At 42.2% G+C, this 23,032-nt stretch overlaps 1 protein-coding gene across 1 annotated transcript in view; it reads left to right on the top strand.

Moving 5' to 3' along the window:
- TMEM178B (transmembrane protein 178B) overlaps positions 1-23,032 on the top strand; it is a 206,643-nt gene that overhangs the window by 165,543 nt on the left and 18,068 nt on the right. The window contains exon 3 of the mRNA XM_058805891.1: positions 22,000-22,137. Coding sequence (XP_058661874.1) covers positions 22,000-22,137 — 138 coding nt within the window. The remainder of the gene's footprint in view (positions 1-21,999; positions 22,138-23,032) is intronic.

Here is a 23,032-nt window from a genome sequence, read left to right as displayed (position 1 = left end):
CTTCCCTGGGTGGAGGACTGAAATCCACAAGTAGGACTGGCCTCTCCCTGGTATTCATATTTTGCCATGACTAGAAAACCATCCTGCTCCTGATCAAATCAGGTAGTGGTAAAAGGCACTTGGTGTGGCATTACAAGACTCTGGTCTCTTAGGTTTTTCAAGGAAATACAGAAGAGTATCCTAAAGGAAGCCTTTCAAAGAAACTTTCGAAGACTTTGTAGTGTGCATATTTTAGGATTAACAGCCATATCTGTGCAGTTGCCATATACATACACAGAGGTAGGTGGTGGCTCAATAGCTGATGTTGGGCACTCCTGAGTCAGAAACCTTGAGAAAATGTGAAGTCACAGGTACAAGAAGTTCTGTTTGTCAAGACAACCAGAAGTTTAGATTTTCTCCTGATCCTGAGTGGCTGCTTGCTGCTCTTTGGTCAGAAAACGAAGCATGAGTAACTGAGAACTTGGTGGAGTTATGTTGAGATATTTTCCTCTAGACCTTCAGCAGTTTATTACTAAGGATGCACAAATTAATAGTGTATTTTGGTGCTTCTAATTAGCCCCTCAAGCACAGCACAGAACCTGCTTGGAAAACCCAAGCTTGTAAATTGCTTGGTTTGCTGTGAAGCCTGGTCTAATAATGAGAATAAAGTGTTTTGAAGAATGCACATATGAGAAATAGCTGTTAATCCTCCTTAAAACTTTTTTTTTTGTTATATGCTGCTGGAAAACACCTTCCTTTATACTTTGAGCTGTATTTCTTCTATAAACTTGCACTTCAAGAATTTCAAGTACAGGAACAGCTGGCACACAGTTAGAGTGGTAGGGGAAAGGGAAAAGAAGCAAGAGAGAAAATACATTTCCCTGGACCCTGAAAAGATTGAAAAGTGAGAAAATCTGGTTGAGTGAAAGAGAGCTGGTTGCCACAGCTGTGGTGAAGGAGGCTCTTTCATCCCACAGTGGTGAAGCTGTGCAGAGAAGGGCCTCGTGATAGCAGACGTTGTGGGGCAAAAAGCAACAAGGAAAATACTTCTTTCACCAAAGCAAATTTCAAAAGTTCTTCCACCACTGCAAGCAAAGCATTCATGACCAGGAGGTCTACTTCTGGTTTGTGGCAGTTCCCATTTGGGTCAAGAAGCAGTAATTAAGTTGAATGTTTGAGTTCTCTGATCCACTTATTTATTTGTTCAACTTGCAGTTTTTCTTGAGGGCTCACAGTCCTGAAGCAGAGCTTTAGAGCTGACTCAGGGAATGATGCTGAGATTTGTTTTCCTTGTACATCTGACAGCATCACTAAGGACCAAGTGAGCAGTGGGAAGCAGTGGAGGCACCCTGTTCCTTCCACCAGGCTAGGATCAGAGCTGCTCTCTGGGCTGTGCAGCCACTTGTTGGAAACCCACAGGCTCTTTGCTACACAAATGGTTGGAGGTGCTTGAAAATTGAGTGTTTTCTCTCACTGCTTTAATCTTTATTTCATTGTTTTTATTTTACCAAATCAAATGCTTTCTTCCAGGTATTTTGAATGCAGCTAGAAATTCATAGGTTTTGATTGCTTATTTTCTCTTTTACTTTAGATCCTGGCATGGCATCACTATACCAACTGTGATTTATTAGGTCATGCTTTTGCCTGACCATTAATACAGCCCAGTGTTTTTGCTTGAGGCTATTCTTCCATTAAATGGAGCCCTGCCCTTCACAGCACGTGCATATGGGTGCTTTATTCTTTCTTTGAATCTCCTGCTTCAGTCATTTTTGAAGAAGATGGCATGACAAGGTGGCAGTTGGATTTTTCTGATATAATAGTTTTCTTCAGTTGGGTTTTAGTCTGGTGATGAGAGAGCATTTTAAAAAAATACGTATTTAACCATGTAGCTTTGTACTGAGTCTGCTATGTGAGGAGATGGGATTTGGAAAGTTTATTGAGTGCTGTGGGAATGCTTATGTGGTACAGACATGATAAATGAAGCTGGTAGATTGTGTCTCTTCTGTCAACTTTGTGTCTTGATTTATAGAGCTTTCAGTGTTTTAGGGCTCCACAGCACTGTAATTCCAGATCATGCAGGATTTGCCTGCTTTGGAACTAGATCCAAAACTCTTCCCATGTATGCTGAAAAGCTTGATATCTTTTGGAGCAGATATTCTTATTTATTAATTGTTCTTCAAGAAAACAGAGGGAAATGTGTTGCTGGGGAAAAAAAAAAACCAACAAAAAAACCACCTCAAAACATAAAAGAAAGAAAAGCAAGTTAGGAATGTGTCTTTATTCAGTGGGCTCAGTAATGATTTTAGGTGCTGACTCTGCTGGCAGTTTGATTGCATTTTTTCCCCAGCCTGCCCCTCTCTAGCTTTGTTTGGAGGGAGGGAATGGAGGCTCCCAGTAGCATCCCTTGGAGTTCCAGTCTGCTCCCTAACTCCCTCCCTTCTCCCCTCTACCTCCTCCCCTCTAGCTCTGCGTCTTTGTGCTGCATGTTCCCTTTTCAAAAAGTAATTTCATGGCTCATGCGCTTAAGATTCCATCAGAAAGTCGAGTCTTTGATCAGGCAGACAGACGCCCTGCTGGGATTTCATTGGCAAATCACAATTCCCTTAATTAAGACTATGTGTCTTTATATCACTAAACTGATTCCAGCTGGGTCCCTGCTCGTTTTACATCCAGATTTACCTAGACTATGGATTCTCACCCCCTGTGACTCTGGAGGAACAAAACCCATTTAAAGACTTTTCGTTACCAGTCTTTTTCCCCAGCTGCTTCTCCCCACTGCCACAGCAGTTGGTGTGGGTGGGAACTAAACCTCTCTCTCAGTCCTGTTTGCACTCTCTTCCCAGTCAGGAAATATGGTTTTGTGAGGGATTTGCTCTGTTTCTTTCCAGTGCTTGGAAACTGGGGATCAGCAGTAGAAAGAAAATTGAACTTGCCTGATGCTGCTAATTCATTATTTTTTTTTTCTACAGAAGCCATGTTTTTACTGAGAGGAAGATGCTAAAATTCAGCATAATTTTCTCCTCTTTCCCATCTTTCCTTAGCTATCCATTAAAGGTGCAGCAGGTTAAGAATACTCACTTATGGTAATCACAGGTCCTGTCTGGGAGAGACTTTGGTGACATTTCTGCAGTGCTGGGTTTGCTTGTTGTATTAGTCATGCTAAGGCGAGCATTTCTCTGGAGGCAAAATAGACAGTCCTGCCTACAAGGTGTGTGGTCTGCTCTGGCCAAGGAAATAATGCTTGGGGGGGAGCTTCAGCAGACAGTGTTTTTCCACCAGTCATCTGCATTTTCCCTTCCTCCTCTTTTAATTTCCTGTCTCCCCTGAGCGGTGCCCTGACACCTTCTCCAGGGAGGGGAAACTTCCATGGCAACCTGCTAATGGCCCCGATTGTAGGGATGGCAGCTGGCATGGCTGCACCCAGCCCCTGACCCAGAGCCTGTCTGGGGAGGATTGAAGGAGATTCAGGGTTGGGGCTTCTCAGTGCACCAAATCCAGTGGTACAACTGTGTTTGCCATGTGCCAGAGAGAGAAGTCTGGCTCCTCTGGAGCAAATCCCTTAGGCTTTTTCAAAATCATCTATAGGGGCAGGAAATGGATTAAAAAACATGCTCACAGCTTGAGAAATGTCCCCATAAATATATTTGCAGGTGGGTGCAGTCAGACTCTGCCCTAAATGTGGGGAATGGCTGTCCCTGGGTGGGGACCTCAAGATGCCACCCCCAGGCTCTGAGCATCTCTACAAGTGACAGCTCTGTGGCCAGGAAACCTGGCTGCTGGCTCAACGGGGGCACATGGGAGGCTGTTGGCTGCTTATGCAGTCATGTTTAAAAGTAACAGCCAGCAAGCAGGGCAGCTTTAATGGCCAGCAAACCCTGACCTGGCAATTCTGAATCTGAGCCGCCCTCTTAATAAATGAATCCAGAGTCTAGACTCAGGACACATCCTCTTCCACAGACTGATGCATCTTCTGATTTATCATGTGGAATTCTTTGCTTGAAAATGCCTGCTTAATGATGTGCCTGCAGAGCTTCAAACCCTGTCCTGGGAATGGAGTGACTTTCTTTGGGCCAGAGCAGAGCTTGACTTTAAAGAAGCCTCATTTTAAAGGCATGGCGCATTTCCCGCTGTTACTCCCAGCAAAATGAGTTTCTGGTTCAGTCAAAAAGGCTTCTTCCTGAGCTAAACCTTATTTTGCTCTTCACATGATAATAAAAACATTCACTGAAAACATTAATAGGACTTTGCACTTAGATGTTTTTTTTTATTTGAGGGTTCCAAAGCTCTTTTTAATAAGAATTGCTGATTATGCTCCATGGTAAAACCAGATTAGATCAAAAGGGGTTGAGAATCTCTGTTTTGTTTGAGACAGAACAAACCTATCCCAAATGTACAGATAGTACATTCTGTGAGTAGAAAATGAATTTTATGAGCTTTATAAATAACTTGATAATTAAATTTTTGTTAAAATTAATTAAAAATCTCATACTTTATAGAATGTTAATATCTGTGTTTATCTTTGTCTTGTCCCAGATCATCTTAATGGAACGATAGAGACACATTAAACTTATAGTTTATATATAGTTAAAATTAATTGAAATCTTGCTCATAGGCTCCTTGTAAAGAAATTAGGATGTAATTAAGCTAAGTTGTTAATGATGTCTAGATGCTGTGGTGATCAGGGTCTGTGCCAGACTTGGGTCACTTGGATTTGCAGACAAAGGAGCCCCAGCTGTTGCTGTGTTTCCTTTGTGGCTCATTGAGCACGGCAGGACAATGGTCTGCAGGCACTTGTGGCACTGGGGATGTCCCTTCCCTGAAGGAGGAGATCCCATTGGCAGGGATATGGATGGCTCCCTGTGGCTGGAGCACTGCCTGTGGGAGGATGGAGCCTGTCTGAGACACTGAGACTCATCTGAGCATCCTCTGCCCCCTTGTTGAGTGAGAGGCTCATGTGTAGGGCCCTAGATAAAAACACTGCTCAAAGGTGAAAAGACAAAGTCACAAGTGTGGTTTGGGTGTGTGATGTTAAAGGAACACAGTGAACATGCCCTAAAAAAGTTAAATTAGGAGGAACAATATAAACTTAGTACTTCAGGACATCAAGCCCTTAGAAATATAATAAGGTAGGATTCTCTTGGGCTTTCTTATGCCTCACTAGGTGTGATTTTTAAAAAATAAAAGAAAGCACAGTAAAAAAATTGCTAAGCAAAGCATCAAGTGCTGTTACAGTTAAGAGTATCAGTAACTTAGCAATAAAAAATAGCAGAGGACAATATCCAACTGCACAAATTCCGGATATTCATAGCTGACTTCATATATAAGAGAAAGCAACTGCATTGAGATAAGAAATGCAGAGATAAGGTACCCAAACTGTCTTACCTTAGCCCTGGAGAGATACCACAAAGGGAGGAAGTGAAAAATCAATGATAATGCATTTTACCAACAATTTAAATCCCATCTGGGACTATAGAGACTGATGTCATTCTTGTCCACACTGAACCATAATCATTGCATCTGTCCACCGACTTCCCTAATATTTTCTTTTGACCTGATAAGGAATCTAATACCTGACTACAGCTTTTCACATGTCTTGAAAGTCACAGGGAGGGTGTTAATATGTGTCAGCCTTGTGATAGAGAGAAAGGAGATGGGAGGAAATTTTAGAGGAATGTTAGGAAGGAAAGGGAGGTGTGTGTGTGTGTGTGTGTGTGTGTGTGTTAAGAAAGGAGAAGCGAAAGACAATGCAAAATGAAGACAAGCAGAGAAGGGCAGGTTGAGAAAAAAAGGGATTTGCACCAGAGATGGGGATGAGGGACAGATAAAAGGGAAGGTGGGGAGATGGCTGGAGGGGCAGGTAGCCAGCTATAGAGGAAAGGGTGTTATATTTTCTTAAAACACAGATATTGGCTTGCATTGGACTTGTGTCTTGACTTTCTAGACAGACAGGTCTCAGTTAAAGAAAAAGGGAAATGGGGTTTTGGACCCTATAAAATGCATCTCATCTTTTGGTGCCTGAGAATTTGGCAGAATAGGTTATTTTAAGGTGCAGGTCATTGTAGTCTGAGGCACAACTGTCTGCCTTGTGCTATATTGCTAATTGCCAAGGGAAAAAGGGAGATAAATCCTGCCTGCAGCCCAGTGGAGTGCAGCTGAAGTGAATTCTGGCCCCAGTGTGCACAGCTTCCTAAAACAGTTTGAGTTTTCTGGACTATTTTTTTTTTTTTTTTTTATTGTACATACATGAGCACTACACAACCAGGAAGAAATCTCTTCTTTCCCATTCAAAAGCTGCTTTTTCCATCTCTCACAAATGTGTTTACGATATCTGTCTGCTGCTCTGTACCGGGTTGAGGCGTGTGTTTTGATGTGCAAACACAGCAGAGCTGCCTGCAATCTTTTCTTTCCCTTTCAGCATCGCATACTGCATGATGAGATCAAAGACGTTAAGTGAATTAGGGATCTCCTAACCACAGCTTTTTGGAAATGTGTGACTGCTGGCAATGCACAGTGGGCCCTTCCCTCCATTTGTTCCCCCTCCTTCACATATGTACCCACCAAAACTTCAAATGCTGTATCGGATCTAGGGAGACCCATTAAGAGGTGAGCAAATCAGCCAACACAGATGAACCAAGATGCTTCTTAAGAGTAAGAAAATGTGCTACAAGGATTTCAGATCCCAAATCAGTTGAGTCACTCATGTGGAGGCACAAAAATGGAACCATATGCCATCTCACAAACAAAATATTTGAGAGTCAATTCTGGTTTTAGCACCACTGTCAGAGCTTGGCTTCCCAGTTTAGCTCTCTCGTTCCTGCCAGGGATATTATTAGCCCTCTGCCACTGCTCAGGTGCTGCACTGATGGACAGGGCTATTGAAATAAAACAGCTTTCTGGCTGGAAAGGCAAAGTGAATAAAACAGCATGGTGGCAAGGCTGCAGGTGGCTTTTAAAAGTTTTTCAGCAAAATGAACAACAGTTTATTTTGGAGCAGCCAATAGAATTTTGGCTGAATTGAGCTGCTTTGATTGTCTTAACACTTTTGAATCTTTTTTCTTTTAAATGTAAGTGCAATTTTATAAAAGGCTGTTTGAAATGAAAAGTCAGAAGCTTTATTATAAGAAAATATCCATATCAGACCTTTTGGATTTTTTATATGGAGTATATCAACATTTTTAAGTGATACTTAACTTGTCCTCTTTTGTGACATCTCAAAAACATTAGAAAGGCAGAATCAAGCAGGTCACTGCACAGCCATGTGTCACTGCTTTTGGGGTTCTCTGCTGACAAGGAGATGTGAGGCTGTCCCTCAGAGAGGAAAGCACCCAGTCAGGCCCACATGTGTCCACATGCACCACCACAGCCCCTGGGCAGCGTGAGGAAATTGCCAGGGTAGTTTTCCAGTCAGCTTCCAACTTGTGTTAAAAACCTCCCTGATCTACATCAGAATCACAGACTTGGCCTTTAGGGTGAACTTATGCGGCAAGTCATATAGTATGATGAATTTCTGACTTTGGAGTGCAGACACCAGATAATCCAGTGAAAGAGAAGGACAACTGTGGCTTCTCCCAAAAAAAGAATCCCTGAGATGGAGACATTGCAATGCCATGCATCCTACATTGGTCATTCTAACTCAGAAGCTTACTAAGACTGTCCTCTGGAGAATAGAAACTAAATGTGTTTTATGGAGCAGGTTTTTATCACTTATCTATCTGGTCATTTCAATATGGTTTTGAGTAATTAAACTTTATGTGAAGCTCATTGGAATCACTCTAGATTTCCACTAAGTCAAGGATCTGACTAATACAGGGATATTTCTTTTTTTCACAGTAAAACTAGAACTGTCTCATGGCATGTTCTTCTAGCTCATTGAGTGGTTTTGTGAAAGTGCTGTCAAACATGGTATTTATTAGGGTTGTGCACAAATACCCGATGTTGTGAGCACACTGCATACATACATTAATGTCACATTCAGGTGGCAAAACATTTATAACTGTCACCGCTCTCCCTGTCTCTCCTCTTGCCTGTCTCCAAACACATAATCAGCCCTGCTCCTGGCTGATTGATGAGATAGATGGGGGATGGTCACGTTTGTCCTCACGTTGCTGTGCATTCTGCAGACTTCAGAGACACAGGTGCACAGGGACTTCTGGTTTTGAGAGTGTTGACAGGAGGTTCACAGGGGTCCCGGGATGAGGGAAGAGATGAGAATGTTGACTCCGTGTGTTAGAAGGCTGATTTATTTTTTTATGCTATATATTATATTAAAACTATACTAAAAGAATGGAAGAAAGGATTTCATCAGAAGGCTTGAAAAGAAAATAAAGTGGAAGGGAATGATGACAAAAGCTCGTGACTCTCAGAGAGTCTGAGCCAGCTGACTGTGATTGGCCATTAATTAGAAACAACCACATGAGACCAATCACAGATGCACCTGTTGCATTCCACAGCAGCAGATAACCATTGCTTACATTTTGTTCCTGAGGCCTCTCAGCTTCTCAGGAGAAAAAATCCTAAGGAAAGGATTTTTCATAGAATGTGTCTGTGACAGTGTTGAGCATATGACAGCAACAATAATCCACCATTCAGGATGATAGTTGAAAAATACATGGTGTGTGAAGGAACACCACCAGGGTCTGTTGGTGTTGTTGTGAGGGAATTGTTTGCTGGGCTTAAGTGATCTTAGATAATTTGCTAGAATATATACTGGTATCCTCAGGAATCTGGGCCCTTCCATTCTGTTTGCCATGCAAATATCAGTCCCTTCAGAGACCTCAATCCACATCCCATGGTCTCACACCACTCTGTCAGACTGAGTCAGAGTGCTGCCTGCAGGACTCTGCAGCATTAGCAGCACTCACTGTTCTCCTTAGCAAAGATCAAGGGGTGCTTTCCATGAAAAGGTAACAGGTCCTGGGAGACCACACACTGCTCCAAGATTGTTCAGTCTCCTACCCTGTCAGTCAGTGCATGGAGGCTGTTTAGGCTGGACAATTTCCATTAGCATGAGGTCATTTCTCAGAAAATCTCCCACACTTGCCCCAGTTTGGTGTGGGCTTGTGAAATTATATCAGCAGCAGGACTGCTGATATGAGCCAAAGAAAAATCTGCCGCTCACCAGTGCCTCCAGTGCTGCTGCCATCAGGGGAGCCTGTGCAAGGACAGGTCTTCCTGAGAAAGCATGAATAGCAGCATGGAAAGTTAGGGAAGGAAATGAGTCCCCAGAGGGCTCTCTGGGGAGCGAGAACTGGGTGCTGGGACAGAGAGGCCCTCTGCAAAATAGAAAACAAGCTGACTTTAGGAAAAAGCTTTGGCTAAGCAGCTACAGCTTGCTAGAACAAGCTAAGGGGTCACTCTGTCCCATGCCATGTGTGGAAACCCTACCTGCTTGCAGTGCTGTGGCCAAATAATGACAAATAAGTTCCCACTTTTTTTTTTTTTTTTTTTTTTTATTTATTTATTTATTTATTTTTTATTTTAAGAGGCCAGATGGTCTCACATGCCAAGCTGGATCCTATCATCTATTTTAGGTGAAGGAACGTGTTGCCAGAATCAGTCAGAGCTGTGCATACTGGCTTTGGAAGCAGCTCCATGCTGTTTCCCAAAGTCTGACAGGTAAATGGCTTCAAATCAAGCTCACTATAGTGAAATCCAGCATGCTCTCTGTCACAACTGCTGGCCGCTCTGCACTTCTGACCTCCATCATCCTCCCAATTCCATCAGGTGTAACCCCACACAAATGTCACACTGGGAGCAGTCACCTGTGTCCTGCAGCCACATCAAACTCCCATGTGTGCTCCAGCCTTGGCCACAGTCCCCTGCCTATCAAGTGACATTACTTGGAAAAGGTCTTACAGTTCACATTCCCCATGAGCATGGTTAATACAGTGGTTCAGCAGCTGCCCCTGCAGTTACTTCTTCAACACAAAAATGCTTTAGGGAAAATGTTTTGAAAAGAGTCTGTCTGACATTTTCATCAGGTTTACTGACCTCAGCCTCTGCAAAGACTCAGCTTTCTGAAGTTGTGCTTTCAGTGTCAGCCCACCTCCACCAGCTGGCCAGTGGATCCCACTGCTCTTGCTTCAGGAGTATTTTAAGGTTTTCTAGAGCTCCTTTGGGCTCCACATTTGGCTCTGTGTTTCTGAATATGGAAAGAACATGCTCCATTTCCTCTCAGTTGCAAGCTGCAGTATGCTTGTCTAGACCCTTGTGATGCCTCTCTGACTGGTGTTCCAAGAAGACCCACATTGTCCTAAAGAAAATTCAATGAACTATTATCTTTTAGTGGTAATTTTGCATCTCTGGTTAGCCATGTACATCAGCTATACCATTACAACACATGATGATTTACATACATAAATACAGCAAACACACCTTCACATTTTCCACCAAGGGTATCAGTGCACCATCATAAAAGCCATAGAGCTCTAATTTCAGAAGAAAAGTTATTTCAGTGTTGCTGAAATGGGAATCAGATGGAAGTGAACTGATTACAGCACCACTTATCTCACCTCCTATCAGTAACTGCCTGGCAGCAGAAACTGGACCTGTTCAGCTGAAAGATTGGCTCTCCTAACTGGGGGTTAATTAACCACCTGAACAAACTGCTAAGTGCAACATTCTTCTTTCTTTCACATGATGATTGGACTTCTTTCTGGAACTTATTTTTTTAGCCAAATATTATGAGATTTGATATATGTCATTTGAAGAAGATGGGTTGTGGTACAGGCACCAAGTATCTGACTCAATCTGTGAATTGTCAGTGATTTGTGCAGTGATACTTTGAAAAGTAAATTCAAAGACACCCCACAAAACAGTGTTAGAAAATAGTTGTTTCCCTACAGCTGATCACATCAGTGGAAATATTGAAGATTCCTTGTTAGAGCAGCTGCTGAGTCCTGTGATATCTGATGTTAACCAGATAGTTTGTACAGATTGAAGGCTTTGTCCCATTTCCCTTCTGCTAGGAAAGACTTCTAAATTTGCCACATGAGAAGAATTTATTGGGAGGCATCTCAAGCTAGACTGGGCTTAATAGGTGCCTAAGGCTTTTTTTTCAAGCACATATTTGCTGGGGTACTCCAGCTGTGGATGTGCTTTTCCTTTTTGCTGTGTGTAACATCTGTGCAGTGGGCTTTTGTTTGGCTCTTTGGTGGTTTTCTTCTCCTTCCCCCAAGCTGCTTTGGCTGCTTACCCAGCTTTTTACCAAATTGCAAATTTATTTTCCTTCTGCTTTTGGCAGGCCCATATGTGGAACTGTCAAAATGTCACTGGCATCAGTTGTGAAAGGTTAGTGCCACATTGTAGTCAGTGAGCTTATTAACACAGAAATGATTGGGTTTTGGAGAGGGGCAGGGAAGGACAAATGGGAACCCGTTTTCCAGGCACCTGCTTTTTCTACTAAACATTTCCTCTTGTCACATATATATTTTCAGAAAGTGGTTGCCATCTGCATAGGAGAAAAATCAGCTGGAGACCCATGAAGAATAAGGCTGGTTTTTGTGAGATTCCAGCAAGCTGGGAGAGGGAGATGGAGAGGCAAAGGGGGAAAGTTGGACAAATTCATTTGAGTGTTGAGTGTCAACAGGTGTTTATTTTCACCAATCTAGTGACTAGAGACAAGATCATACTGCAAAAATTGGGTCTGATGAAAACCCAGTGTCAAAGTGGGTAATTGTGGATTCTTTGTTCCATGATACCAGCTTGGTCCCATAAGAGTCACCATTTCCAGTTGCCCTCCCCAGGTTTATAGATGTCTGTATTTAGGTGAGAGCTACTGTTTTGTTTGCTTACATCTTTGTGCTTTTTTAGGATTTAATCAGAACGAGTTCCAAGTCACCATTGAAAATATTCCCATACTGCACTTTTCATCTGTCCAAGGCCTTTTCAAGGCTTCTGGGGCTACCACTGCAGAGAACCTAGCTGGCAATCTTTAATGTATTAATCTTCAAAATTACCTGCTGAGGTGAGATTTTTCTGGTTTGAGAACTGAGACACAGAAAGCCTGACTTTGTGTGGTTTTTGAGGAGGTGTTTGTCCCTGGTTTCTAGACGGTGTCCTGAAGCCAGAGAGGTTCTAACAAACCTGCAGAAAGTTTGATTCTGCAGCTGGGAATGGGAACCCCAGTGGGATGGGCATTGTGGTGGGAGTTGGAGCCCTGTGTTCATGGGTGCCATGTCTCCAGGAGCAAGCAGGACAGACCCCTCTTGCCCTGGTAGCAGGCTGGACTGCTCCTGCAGGCCCCAGCATCTCTCCTGGAGAAAATCTGAGCTCAGAATCAGGGGTTTGGTCAATCAAGCAACCATCCCCCACATCTTCCTTGTGCCAAGCAGAATTTTAATGTACTTCCAATTTCTCTTTTTAGCACACACAAAGAAAAAAGAAAAAATTAATAATCATCTATAAGAGAAGTTCTTTTCAGACAAATGAGAAAGCATTCAATGCTGATATATATTTTTCTCCACATTTAAATGGTATCTATTTAAATGCAGATTTTCTGGTTTCATATGTGGAGCTCGGAAGAAACGCCTTTCAATTTAAATGTTAATAGAAGAGTAAACTTCAAAATTTCTCCATAAGGGACAGTGTTTTTTCACAGCTCTGTCTTTCTCTACTTCTTCCCTCTTTCTCTTCCATCCTCCTTCCTTTCTTCCTACACCTCAGCCCAGCCTCACTTGCATTAAATAGTCTTTTTAAAAACAAGAATACATCTTTCAGAGCTCCTGAATGAAAATGTTTAATGCTGGGATCTGTGGAATGAGCGTGTTTGAGCAGAGGGCTGGAGCACTGATAAAACAGAGATACCATCCCTCCACCTCCAGCCTCTTTCATGCTGGCCATTTATTAGGTGTGCTGCTCTGAATGCTTTGTGCTGGGATTATGCTCAGGCTTGTGCAGTGGTTGGGGCAGGGGATGAAAAGAAAGGAAAACCTTTTAGCATAATATTTTAGTTGCTCCTGATTGTGAGCAAAGCTTTGGTGCTGGGACAGGCAGCAGAGGAGGGAAGTGAAATGCAGAGAGAAATAAATAAAACAAAGGTGCTGTTGCCAAATCTCTCTTTCTGTATTACCCCTCCTGCTCCTCCTCTGCTCCCTCGCTGCACATCTCCAACTTCATTTATCTTTGGGAGAAGCTTACGGTAAATCTGCTTTTTACAAAAGCACTTAACACTGTCTAATGTGTTTTAGATACAGGAGTTCTACATACAAATATGGTTTTTGCTTCTTGTCACACTCCATTTCTCATTTTTAAGGTTTCCTTTTATTTTTCTCATCACTCTTCAAATATCCATCTATTTTTGTTCACTCTTCTTTCCTCACTGAAAGAAAAGAAGTTGTTCTGGTTTTTATTCTGCTTCTTTCTGGCCCTGATGAGCTTTATCCACCTTTGCAAGAAGTAGTTCAAGAGATAATAACTGAAGATTAAATCTTAATAAAATTCCATGTGATTAGTGGATATGTTAATACTCTGATGGTGACCAGCATATAAAAAGCAGACTGTAACAGGGCAGAGTCTGCTCACAGATAAGGGCAGTTCTGTAAACTAAATAATAAAGTAACTAATATATAGAATAGGGCTTTCTTTGTCCAGATTATTTTCATACAAATGTTACTGTATGTCATTATTATCTGAACGCCTATGTAGAAAAAGTGATCAACTGTCATCCAGGGCCCTCCTGGGAGACAGGAGAAAATCTGATTTTCAGAGGAAAGTTTTGGAGCACTCAACCCTCCCCCTGATTTCAGGGAAAGCAGAGCTCACAGGGCTCTTCACTGATCTCAGTTCCTTGCCCCCAAGGTGTCTCTAGTTTGCTGTGAGAGCCTGGCAGCAGAGCTGTGGGGTGAAGCTGGCCTGGTGCCCTGCTCTGCACTGCCTCCAGTGCACTGTGCCTTGTGGAGGCATACATGGAGAATTCAGTGTCAGAGCAGCACTTCTCACCAGCACTGAGAGCACTTTATGGGGCAGGGAGTCACCTTTGCTCTGAACCCAGAGCCCATCACAGATTTCTTCCAGACCATTGAAGAACACAGGGAAACTTCCATTTGGAAATGGGCTTTCTACCTGGCCTCTCCCACCACCCCCAGGGGGGTGAAGGTGCTGGGAGCAGGGAGATGGCACCCCACATTCTCCAGGAAGGATCTCTCTGGTCAGGCAAATCTGATGCTGAGGGACTGTGCTGTCCTTCCTCCCCATCAAGATCATATTGTGCTGTGCTGGCTCCAGGTAGAAGTCACTTCCAGTAAGAGATGCCCAGCATAAAGAAGTGTGTATTACCTGAGTTCTTCAAAAGTACAGGATAGAAGAAAAATGAAAAAGGCACAGCTTTGATGTTGTAAAGTCACCAAGTCCTCACTGAAATTGAGCAGAACCCTACTTCAAATGCCTCAGACTTTTCAACACCTGCATGATCCATGGAAGCTGTGTAATGAAAAGCCTCTTAGCTTGGTCACAACTGAGAAATGTTTGCTTTGTGTGGCCTCACCTAGCAACAGCAGGAAGGATTAAAGTTATGAATATGAAGAAGTGTGGCCAAAATTGGAGGTGCCTCAGACTTCCCTGTTTCTGTGGAGAGAGGGAAAAGTGGGATGAAAGGGTTGACTGGGCAAATTGCAAGTGTACTCTGCTGGGACCAAAGCTTGGAAATATTCCTAGATGATCACATATTGGAGAGCTGAAATCAAGGATAGTAAATCTGGAGAGAGAGAAAGACTCTCTAAGATCAGCTCTTGAACATTGCTGATGAAATGTAAATGATCGGCTTCAGGTATTCTGATAAAATCTCACCAGAACCAGAGGAGGGGGAATGGTGTGGAGTAGGAAAGGTAGAAGGGCCATGACAGACTAAAGTTGAGTTGAATGATGCTTTGGCATAGGCTCAGTTACTCTGGCCCACTAGATTGGGCCAGAAATCCCAGCTTGTATGGGCAAAACTTTTCTTCCTACCCTGCTGTCACTCAGAGCTGAGTAGCAACACAACAGACACCAAAAATACCCTTTTTCTTCTCTGGTCAAAGTTTCTTTTTGAGGCTAAGGGAAAGTAGGATTGGAGCAAAAGGCTGAACCATTCTATGGGATGGTATTCACAGCCATCCTTCTCCTAGAACATCAGTCTTGCACCTTCTACAGTGGAACTGTTTCAGATGTGTTAAATTCCTGCTGTACAAATGTCCCCTTTGTGCATTGAACTCTGATATCCATATCATAAAGTCTTTTGAAGACAAATCAATCTATTCACCCTCATGAGACACTTCTTCTCACCCTTTTCTGTGCTGTACTTAAACAAGCCTCTGTCTTAAATCCCTCCCTCTTAAATCCCTCCCTTACCATCTGGGGGTTTTCTTTTGCCTCTTCTCTGCTCCACATGAGGGAAAGGCAAGAATAAAACCAGAACTTGTTATTTGAGCTCCAGATAGTGCCTTAGGCCACTGGAGAATTTCTTAGGTCCCTGTAATTTTCCCCAAATAGTGGAGGAATTGCTTTCAGACAGTAACACCAGTATGTGACCTGGTCTGGGAGTTCCCCTTTCCTCTGGTGTTTTATGACAGTTCACCAGAGATCAGAAATTGCAGAGTCATGTGGGGTTTGCTATTTGCCAGCATAAACCTCTGAAGGTGTCAGCCTTTATAGAAGACATGACTTCACCCCTCCCCTGATAAGCTATTCACCTGGCTCTGAAACTGTGGAATTTCTGATGAAGGAAGACAGACTGAAGTGCCAGCAGTGCATAGCTGGAACCTTCCTTTTGTGGTTGTTTCTGTTTTAAATAACTGTAAGAACACTTAAGAACTTTGATGCAGGAAATCCATATAGATGGCCCATTCTGACAAGAATAAATCAATTTCATGATGTCCATTCTGCATACACCTCATCCTCAGGGACATGTTAACTAGCAGAGATCTCAGCCAGCTTGCAAAGCTTCCCATCAGCTTTTCCATGTAGGTGGGTCCAGACATTGCTGGCAATCAAACAACTTATCACACAAATAAAAATCTCTAGTCAAACAAAGGGTGTTGGGATTTTGTTGTTTAGGAGAATTTATACATGTGTGTTATAAAGGCCATTTATAACTTCTTGAGATATGAAGGCTCACTTCATCCTTGACAGAGCTGCTTTCCCTTTTTGTGAGGGTCTTCTGCTGCTCTTTCAGCTTTGAGAGAGTTGTGTTTTAGTGTATGTTTGTGATGTGCATATTTCTGAGTCTCTCTGGTGCAGATACTTACATGTAAATGTAATCTGCTGTTACTTTGGTTGAAGTGGGTTGTACTCATTGAGATTGTATTAGAGTAATCTTTAAACTGAGGACTGGGTTACCACATGATTCAGTGAAAGGCACTCAGAGATTTTAACAGTCTCAGGTAGGCTAATACAGATTTCTTTTCTTATCTCTTCATACCTGAAGTGCAAAGAAAAGATTAAAACCTTCACCCTCTATTTGCCAACCTCATCCAAAATACAGTTTTAAGCTCTGCAGAGAGAATAGTGAGAGCCAGAAAATGCCACTCAAAATCACCTGCATTAACACTCCCTGGTTCATTGTACCTGGGAGCTGCTGGGCTGACATTCAATAAAAGACATGTCTGTCCAATTCTATCTTGCCCCTGCTGAAGTTTCAGGGTGAGATAAGAGAAGGGATTATGTTGGAGAGAGATACCTTTGTGCTGCTGATTCTTTATAAGAGAAGTAATTTAAACAAAGCTCAGTGAAATCTGGAAAATTGTGCTCTAGGGCTGTGTGCAGTTCTTGAACAATTTCCAATACATATGTTTGGAAAAGGAAGAAAAAGGAGTGATTTTGACTCTTTTCAAGTACAAATGTTCTCGATCCCTGGTAAAGACAAATCAGAGGGAATGTAGTACAGGAGGGTATAGATCACAGTGGCCTGCAGTGAAGGATTATGCTAAAGAATTACACTATCCCAGTCTATTTCTACTTGTGATGTTACTATATTCTGACATCTCTTCCTAGATGGGCACAGAAATGCATTTCTGAGTTCCTTTTCGATTTTCCCATTTTTTGGAAGACCTCAGGAAAGAACTGTGATATACCCAGAATGTCTTCTAAGCAATTCTAGATATTCTTGATATAGACTTCAGGGTGCTTAGTCCCTGCAGAGCTTTCTCTAATTGGAGAAGGAAGGAGGACACGGAGGATGGACTATCTGAAATACTATTTGCAGCAATATTGCACTTTCTGAGGGTCTGATAACAAACACTGTAGTTTGATTTGCTAACAAACACTTGAGAACAAGTAGTTCTGAAAGCAAAAGCTGTGCTGTGTGGTTCAAGGTCTGTCCAGAAATTGCTAATACAGATTTATTTATACACTCTCCACAAACTTTTCATGTAGCTGGGAGTATGCTGAGTATTCTTGACTTGGTTTCCCCATCTTTCAGAAGAGTCTCATCTAGCCCTTCTTGTATGTGTTGTGAGGAAAGCAGTCTCTAGCTTTTAGGAGATATTATTAAATTCTGTGGAAAGGGAGATAGATATCAACAGGAAGGCTGAAGCTTTAGAAAGATGACTTGCAGTTTCAAGGAAGAGAATGGAACCTCAGAAGTCAAAAAGGCATATTGAAATTTTTAAAAAGCAAAGCTGAATCAGAACGTGTTATGTTTGCAGCTGCTGGGGTGTGAAACTTCTTCCACGATGTGATAACCAGCATGAATTACCTCATTGCTTATAACAAATACAGATGGACAGATATCAGGGTGAAAGGAAGGGCAGGGGCATTTGCAAACTGACAGAGAACCTTCCATCACATGTTGCTTGGAAATAAATGACTCTTAATCAGCTTTTCTGCCTTTCTTTATCTTCAGGAAACCTATAGAGATAATATTCCCAGCAGAAAACAAAAATGCTTTAAAGAAATGCATGTTGGTTTATGAGAATCTGTCTATATTTTAAGGACATTGTCTAAAATGCTAATGTGTCTCTTTTCATCATGATTCACAAACCTTGTGACTTTCAAATTTATCATTTCAGCTTCCATCATGGGACTTGGATTACTCCATTCTTTGTCCCTTCTCCAACGTTATCAGTCAAGGAGTTTGTTGTTCCCAACCTACATGAAAATTATACCTGTATTCCTTGCTTGATGATCCATGTTGCTTTTGAGTCAGGGTTGAGTTCCCTGCCTTTTACATGCAGCAGCACCTCTAGCAGTGCTAGATATGAAAAGTCTCCCAAAGAGAAGATAATTCACTCATAGCTTTTAGTCAACATTAAAAAGAAAAAGGGATGAAGAAGGTGTTTCTAAAAAATGTGTGGAAAGATAATATGGTGTTTTCACCCCCAAGTGATGTTGGTATCTATGTCCCTTTAGTAAATCATTGAAACTAGCAGTCATTTAGGCCAAGCATTAAAAATTACCTTCTGTATTTTAGCTTTTGGAATAAGCAATGCAATACATTCCTTACTTTCACTGTGTAGCTACATTTCTAAAGGTTTGGTTTGCTAGATGGTGAAGGGGAATTCAGTGTCCCTGCAATCTGTGCACTTTGCTACAGTGTGAGGACTTGGGATGGGAACCCAGGAGAGGATTAGCTGCAGGACCAGCTAAGCAGTGCTCATGAATGCTCTGAGATAAGTTTGTTTGCTGTTGCAGCTCCCATTTGGCTGTATAAGATTCAACAATGCATTTTGCTGGCATAGTCACTCCTTCAGTTGATTGGTGTTGTCATGCCATGAGCCTGAGATCCTATTACTCAGAGAGGTTTTCAAAAAGAGGAAGAATGCAGAGAACTGTTAATTTCATAGTCTAAAAATAAATAAAAGCAATTTCAGAAAAATAAACCAAACCCAGAATGTGCTCAAACGTCATAAAGTGGTGTTACATGTCAGCATGACCCTTTTTACCTTTGCAGGATGCATTCAGGAAGGGTTTTATCAGTGCCAATCAAACTCAGACAAAACCCCATCAATTTGTACTGATGAGCTATTGTTTATTTATATGTCATCCCTCCATCCTAAATTAGCAGAACGAATTTAGATATTGCCTTGAGTACACAATGCAAATCTTTGCTTTTCTTCTGTCCTTTCCATGTCAAGCACCACACCAACAAACAGTAATCATAAACAGCCCCATTAACAGGGATTGAGTCTGGGCAATATAGGCTCCTATTCCTCTGAATAGCCTGAGGGTGATGATTCATTTGCTTCCATTAAGTACTTTTCCACAAAAGAATCACTTTGAGTAGAGTTGATCCCAGCACTGACCTCAGCTTCATGTGGGCACTGACAGGTGAGGAGTGCCAGGTGGATCCTGTTGGACAAGTGCAGGCTGTTATTGAAATCAAATTTACAACCCCCTTTCCCAACACTGCCATTTCCAAGGGCTCCCCTCAAGAGATGTTATGGCAGGACAAAAGCCAAATAGTTTTAAATAGAAAAGAAAGTTTATATTTTATTTGTTTCAGATAATCTCTAGTGGATAGACTTGTGAAGAGCAGATTTGCAACTGGCCCAAGCAGTGGCAATCTTAAACTAAGCTCACTGAACTTGTAAGAACTAAGAGTTCACAAAGAAGTTCTATTTGGATTTTGTTGTGTTAGGAAGGGAATTTCAGGCTTGATCAGCAAAAGATGTTGAGGGAAACAAATGTCAAATTTGGCCTACAAATCTCGGTCCTGCTCCTTTAAGTTTTCTGTTTAATGGCAAAATTCATAGAGATAAACACCATTTCTGAGTCTGGCATACATGTTGATGTGATCCACTTGTGATCCACTCTGGGTCCATGAAAACTGGATCCATCAGCCAGTTTTATCCATTGGGGTAGATTTGAGGGGTTCTGGACATCTTGCACCCGAATAAAGCTATTTAAGCTCATTAGAGGCAGGTTGTTCCCGTTTGGACAGGAAAATGGTGTTACTTGGAGTCAGCACTCACAGGATAAATTGCAAGGGGTTTGTAGGGCTGACACTAAGAGCTGTGCAGCACCTTGGAGAGATGTGCTGTGCTGTTATGGAAGATGATACAGGAAACAGTAAAGATTTTGTGTTTTCATTTTCAAATTGAGCCCAGGGCCTCATGGACTGAAAAAGTAGGAAGACATTTGGCCATCAAAAATGCTTTCTAACGCTTACTGCTTGTTTTAGAAAGCATTCTGAGAAATTCCCAAGGAACAGAGACACTGCCTGGGGGAAGTACAAATTTCTGCAGGAAATGCTTTTTTTTCTTGTACTAGAGCTCCTTGAACATACTCAAATGTGGTGGGACAGTCACAAAACCTTGAAACCACAAAAGGTTTCAAGATACACTAATTTTAAGATGTGTATCTTGTTAAAAGAGCCTGGTTACTGGTGAGATGAAGACCTGGTTATTTCTATGTTGTCAGAGAGACTCCTTGGAAAATCAGTGATAATCTACAGGAAAGAGTTACAGCTTCAAGGAAGAGGTTGTGTTCTGCAACTTGATCTTGCATAAAAGTGCTATAATGAACATGGACCTGAGTAAACTGCCTTCAAGTCCCTCTGTCCAAGCACACTGATAGACTTTGTGGACACGTAGCATTTTGGATATGAAGTTTTATAAATCTCTGGTGACGTTAATTTACCTCTTCACAGAATTCATTGAATCTGTGTTGTGGGTATTGCTGGTCTTTTTATCTACTGTGGGAAAAGCATAAAAAAATAACAGAAACTGAGACATAGTCAAAGGCCAGCCAAAGAGAAAAGCTGCCATAGAGACTGGTGGATGATTCACAGTTTTCAAATCTTCCTTCTCTGTCATAAGCATTCTGTTTCTTGAGGGGAAAAAAAAAAAAAGTAAAATCATTGCTGTGCAAAAAAAAAGTCTCAAGAAGGAAACAAATGTTTAGAGAGTTGACTTGGCTGGAATTTTCTTTGCTCATATACTCTTGATATATCAGTGTTTAAACTTTTTATGTGTGCATGAAGGGGGGACAGGGAATAATCAAATGTTAGTGAAGATGCCCCCATCTGTTTCATTATCTGAGGGTGTGAAGATGCTCTTTAGCTCACATAGTCCTTGCTCTTTCAGTTGCCACGTGGTCTCACTGCCCAGATTTCACATCCAAACCAACTGTGAAGAATTTTTTTTCCCAGCACATGCAGGAAGAGGGTTCCCAGCAGTCCCATAGTCCCATCCTTTTTGCAGAAAACAAATATGCAACATAGCCAAGTCTATAAGTATTCCTTTCATTAAGACTTGGGGGCCCCTTTCCTTTATTTATGAAATAAATGCAGGTCAGATGTACTCAGTCCCCCCTTGAAGAGCAAAAAATGTTTTTCTCCAGTGCCCTACCCTCACTCTTAGTTCTCCCTGGAGCAGTCAAAAACATCCTCACCAAAAATCATCTGGCAAGGTCACCATCTGGGGACAGGAGAGGACAATGATGTGTCCTCTGTCCCAGTTGTGTATCTGGAGTGCATTTAGTGACGTCTGACACCAGAGTATCTGTGTGCCTTGCTGCTCTGGAGGAATCATGTTCCACTCCTACCACCCCTGGGTGCCATGGCCCAGCTTACACGTGGGAAGCTGCGGCCCAGAGGGACTCAGTGACACGTGGGGTGACAACTGAGGTGCATACTCTGTCATGTCTGTGCTAGCACAAAGCATAGCAACTGCTTTGCTGATCAGCTGGAGCAGGGACATCCTTTGGATGCTGGAGAGAATGGACAGAGATGAGAAGGCAAGATGTAAACAGATGTTGTGCTAGTGCCAGAGACTGGAGTTATTAGACAATGCATTGCACTGAGGCCATTTTACAACTTCTAGCTCCTGAGCAAGCTGTCATAAGTTACTTGAGTGCATCTGCACTGAGCTTCACTGTGTGGTAAAACAGTCAGCTGCTCTCTCTCCCTCTCTCCTCCTAGCCCAAGCTAGTGACTTAATTTATGGTTTGTCCTCGCTCTGAATCACCCTTACTTAAATCATCCCATACCAATACACACTGAAGTCCTTGCTGATCAGTAGCACTTTGGATTAAGACTGTTATGAACCCTGATGATTCTGATTTATCACTGTTCCCACTGATGTTGTTTTTGTTTCTTCCCCACTGCAGATCTGCGCAGGATGACCGCTGGTTTCATGGGCATGGCCGTGGCCATCATCCTCTTTGGGTGGATTATCGGCGTCCTGGGGTGCTGTTGGGACCGAGGCCTTATGCAGTATGTGGCAGGGCTTCTCTTCCTCATGGGAGGTAAGGATGGTGCTGCTTGAAGAAATGCATTTTTCTTGTTGTTTCCATGTTCCCTCTTTCCACATGTTCCTCCTTTTCTAAGTCACTGAAAATATGTTTTCAGAGTTGTTTTGCCTGATCTGGACTTGGTTTCATTCTGAGCTCCTTCTGGTGCATATCAAGGATCATGCAGTCATATTTACATTTAACTTCCATCACTAAACTTGTCTGGAGTGTCTGTAAGTCATGGTAGTACAAAGGGTAATCTGAGTGTTTTAGTGCAGTACTCCCCTGTTGGATGTAACGCTGTCACTTAGCAAGCTCAGTAATAAAAATCCAAGGATTATGCAGATTTTATTCCCACTACCATCCAATTCCACAGTGGGACACTGATACCTAGAAACTGTGCTGAGAGTTATAATCTATATTTATTACTCATCAGTTGCTCATGAGTCAAATGTAACCTTTAGTTTATATTTCTCTTTCTTTGCTGTACCTATGAAGAGCATTTTCTGTGTTCCTTTTCCCACTCTACATACACTTTCTTGTAGACTTCTCTCTGTAAGAACAATTATCAATCTAGCAGCCTTTTCTTCTACTTTTTCCTGTTTGTACTTGCCTTTCTCAAACATGGATGAGAAGGACCATTCCCTAACAAGGTCTAATCAATGCCTTGTATAAGTGTTGTGATGGTTTCCTTCCCCTGCTGGTGATTCCTTGCCTCTAGTATTTTGTGGTTGTATTTCCTTTTTTTAATGCTGCATTACATTGGAGACCCACAGTCATCCTGCAGTTGGGTGAGACATGCAGACCTTTTTCCACCTTTGTACTTTCCTACTGATGCTCTCCCAATTTACAGCAGAGGTTTGGTTTATTAATCCCCAGGTCCATGCCCTGACACTCTGTGCTTTTGAAC

The sequence above is a fragment of the Ammospiza caudacuta genome, chromosome 5 (genome assembly GCF_027887145.1).
Source record: "Ammospiza caudacuta isolate bAmmCau1 chromosome 5, bAmmCau1.pri, whole genome shotgun sequence".
Taxonomy (NCBI): Eukaryota; Metazoa; Chordata; class Aves; order Passeriformes; family Passerellidae; genus Ammospiza; species Ammospiza caudacuta.
The sequence above is the reverse complement of the archived record's forward strand: the minus strand, read 5'-3'. Positions and strand labels throughout refer to the sequence as shown.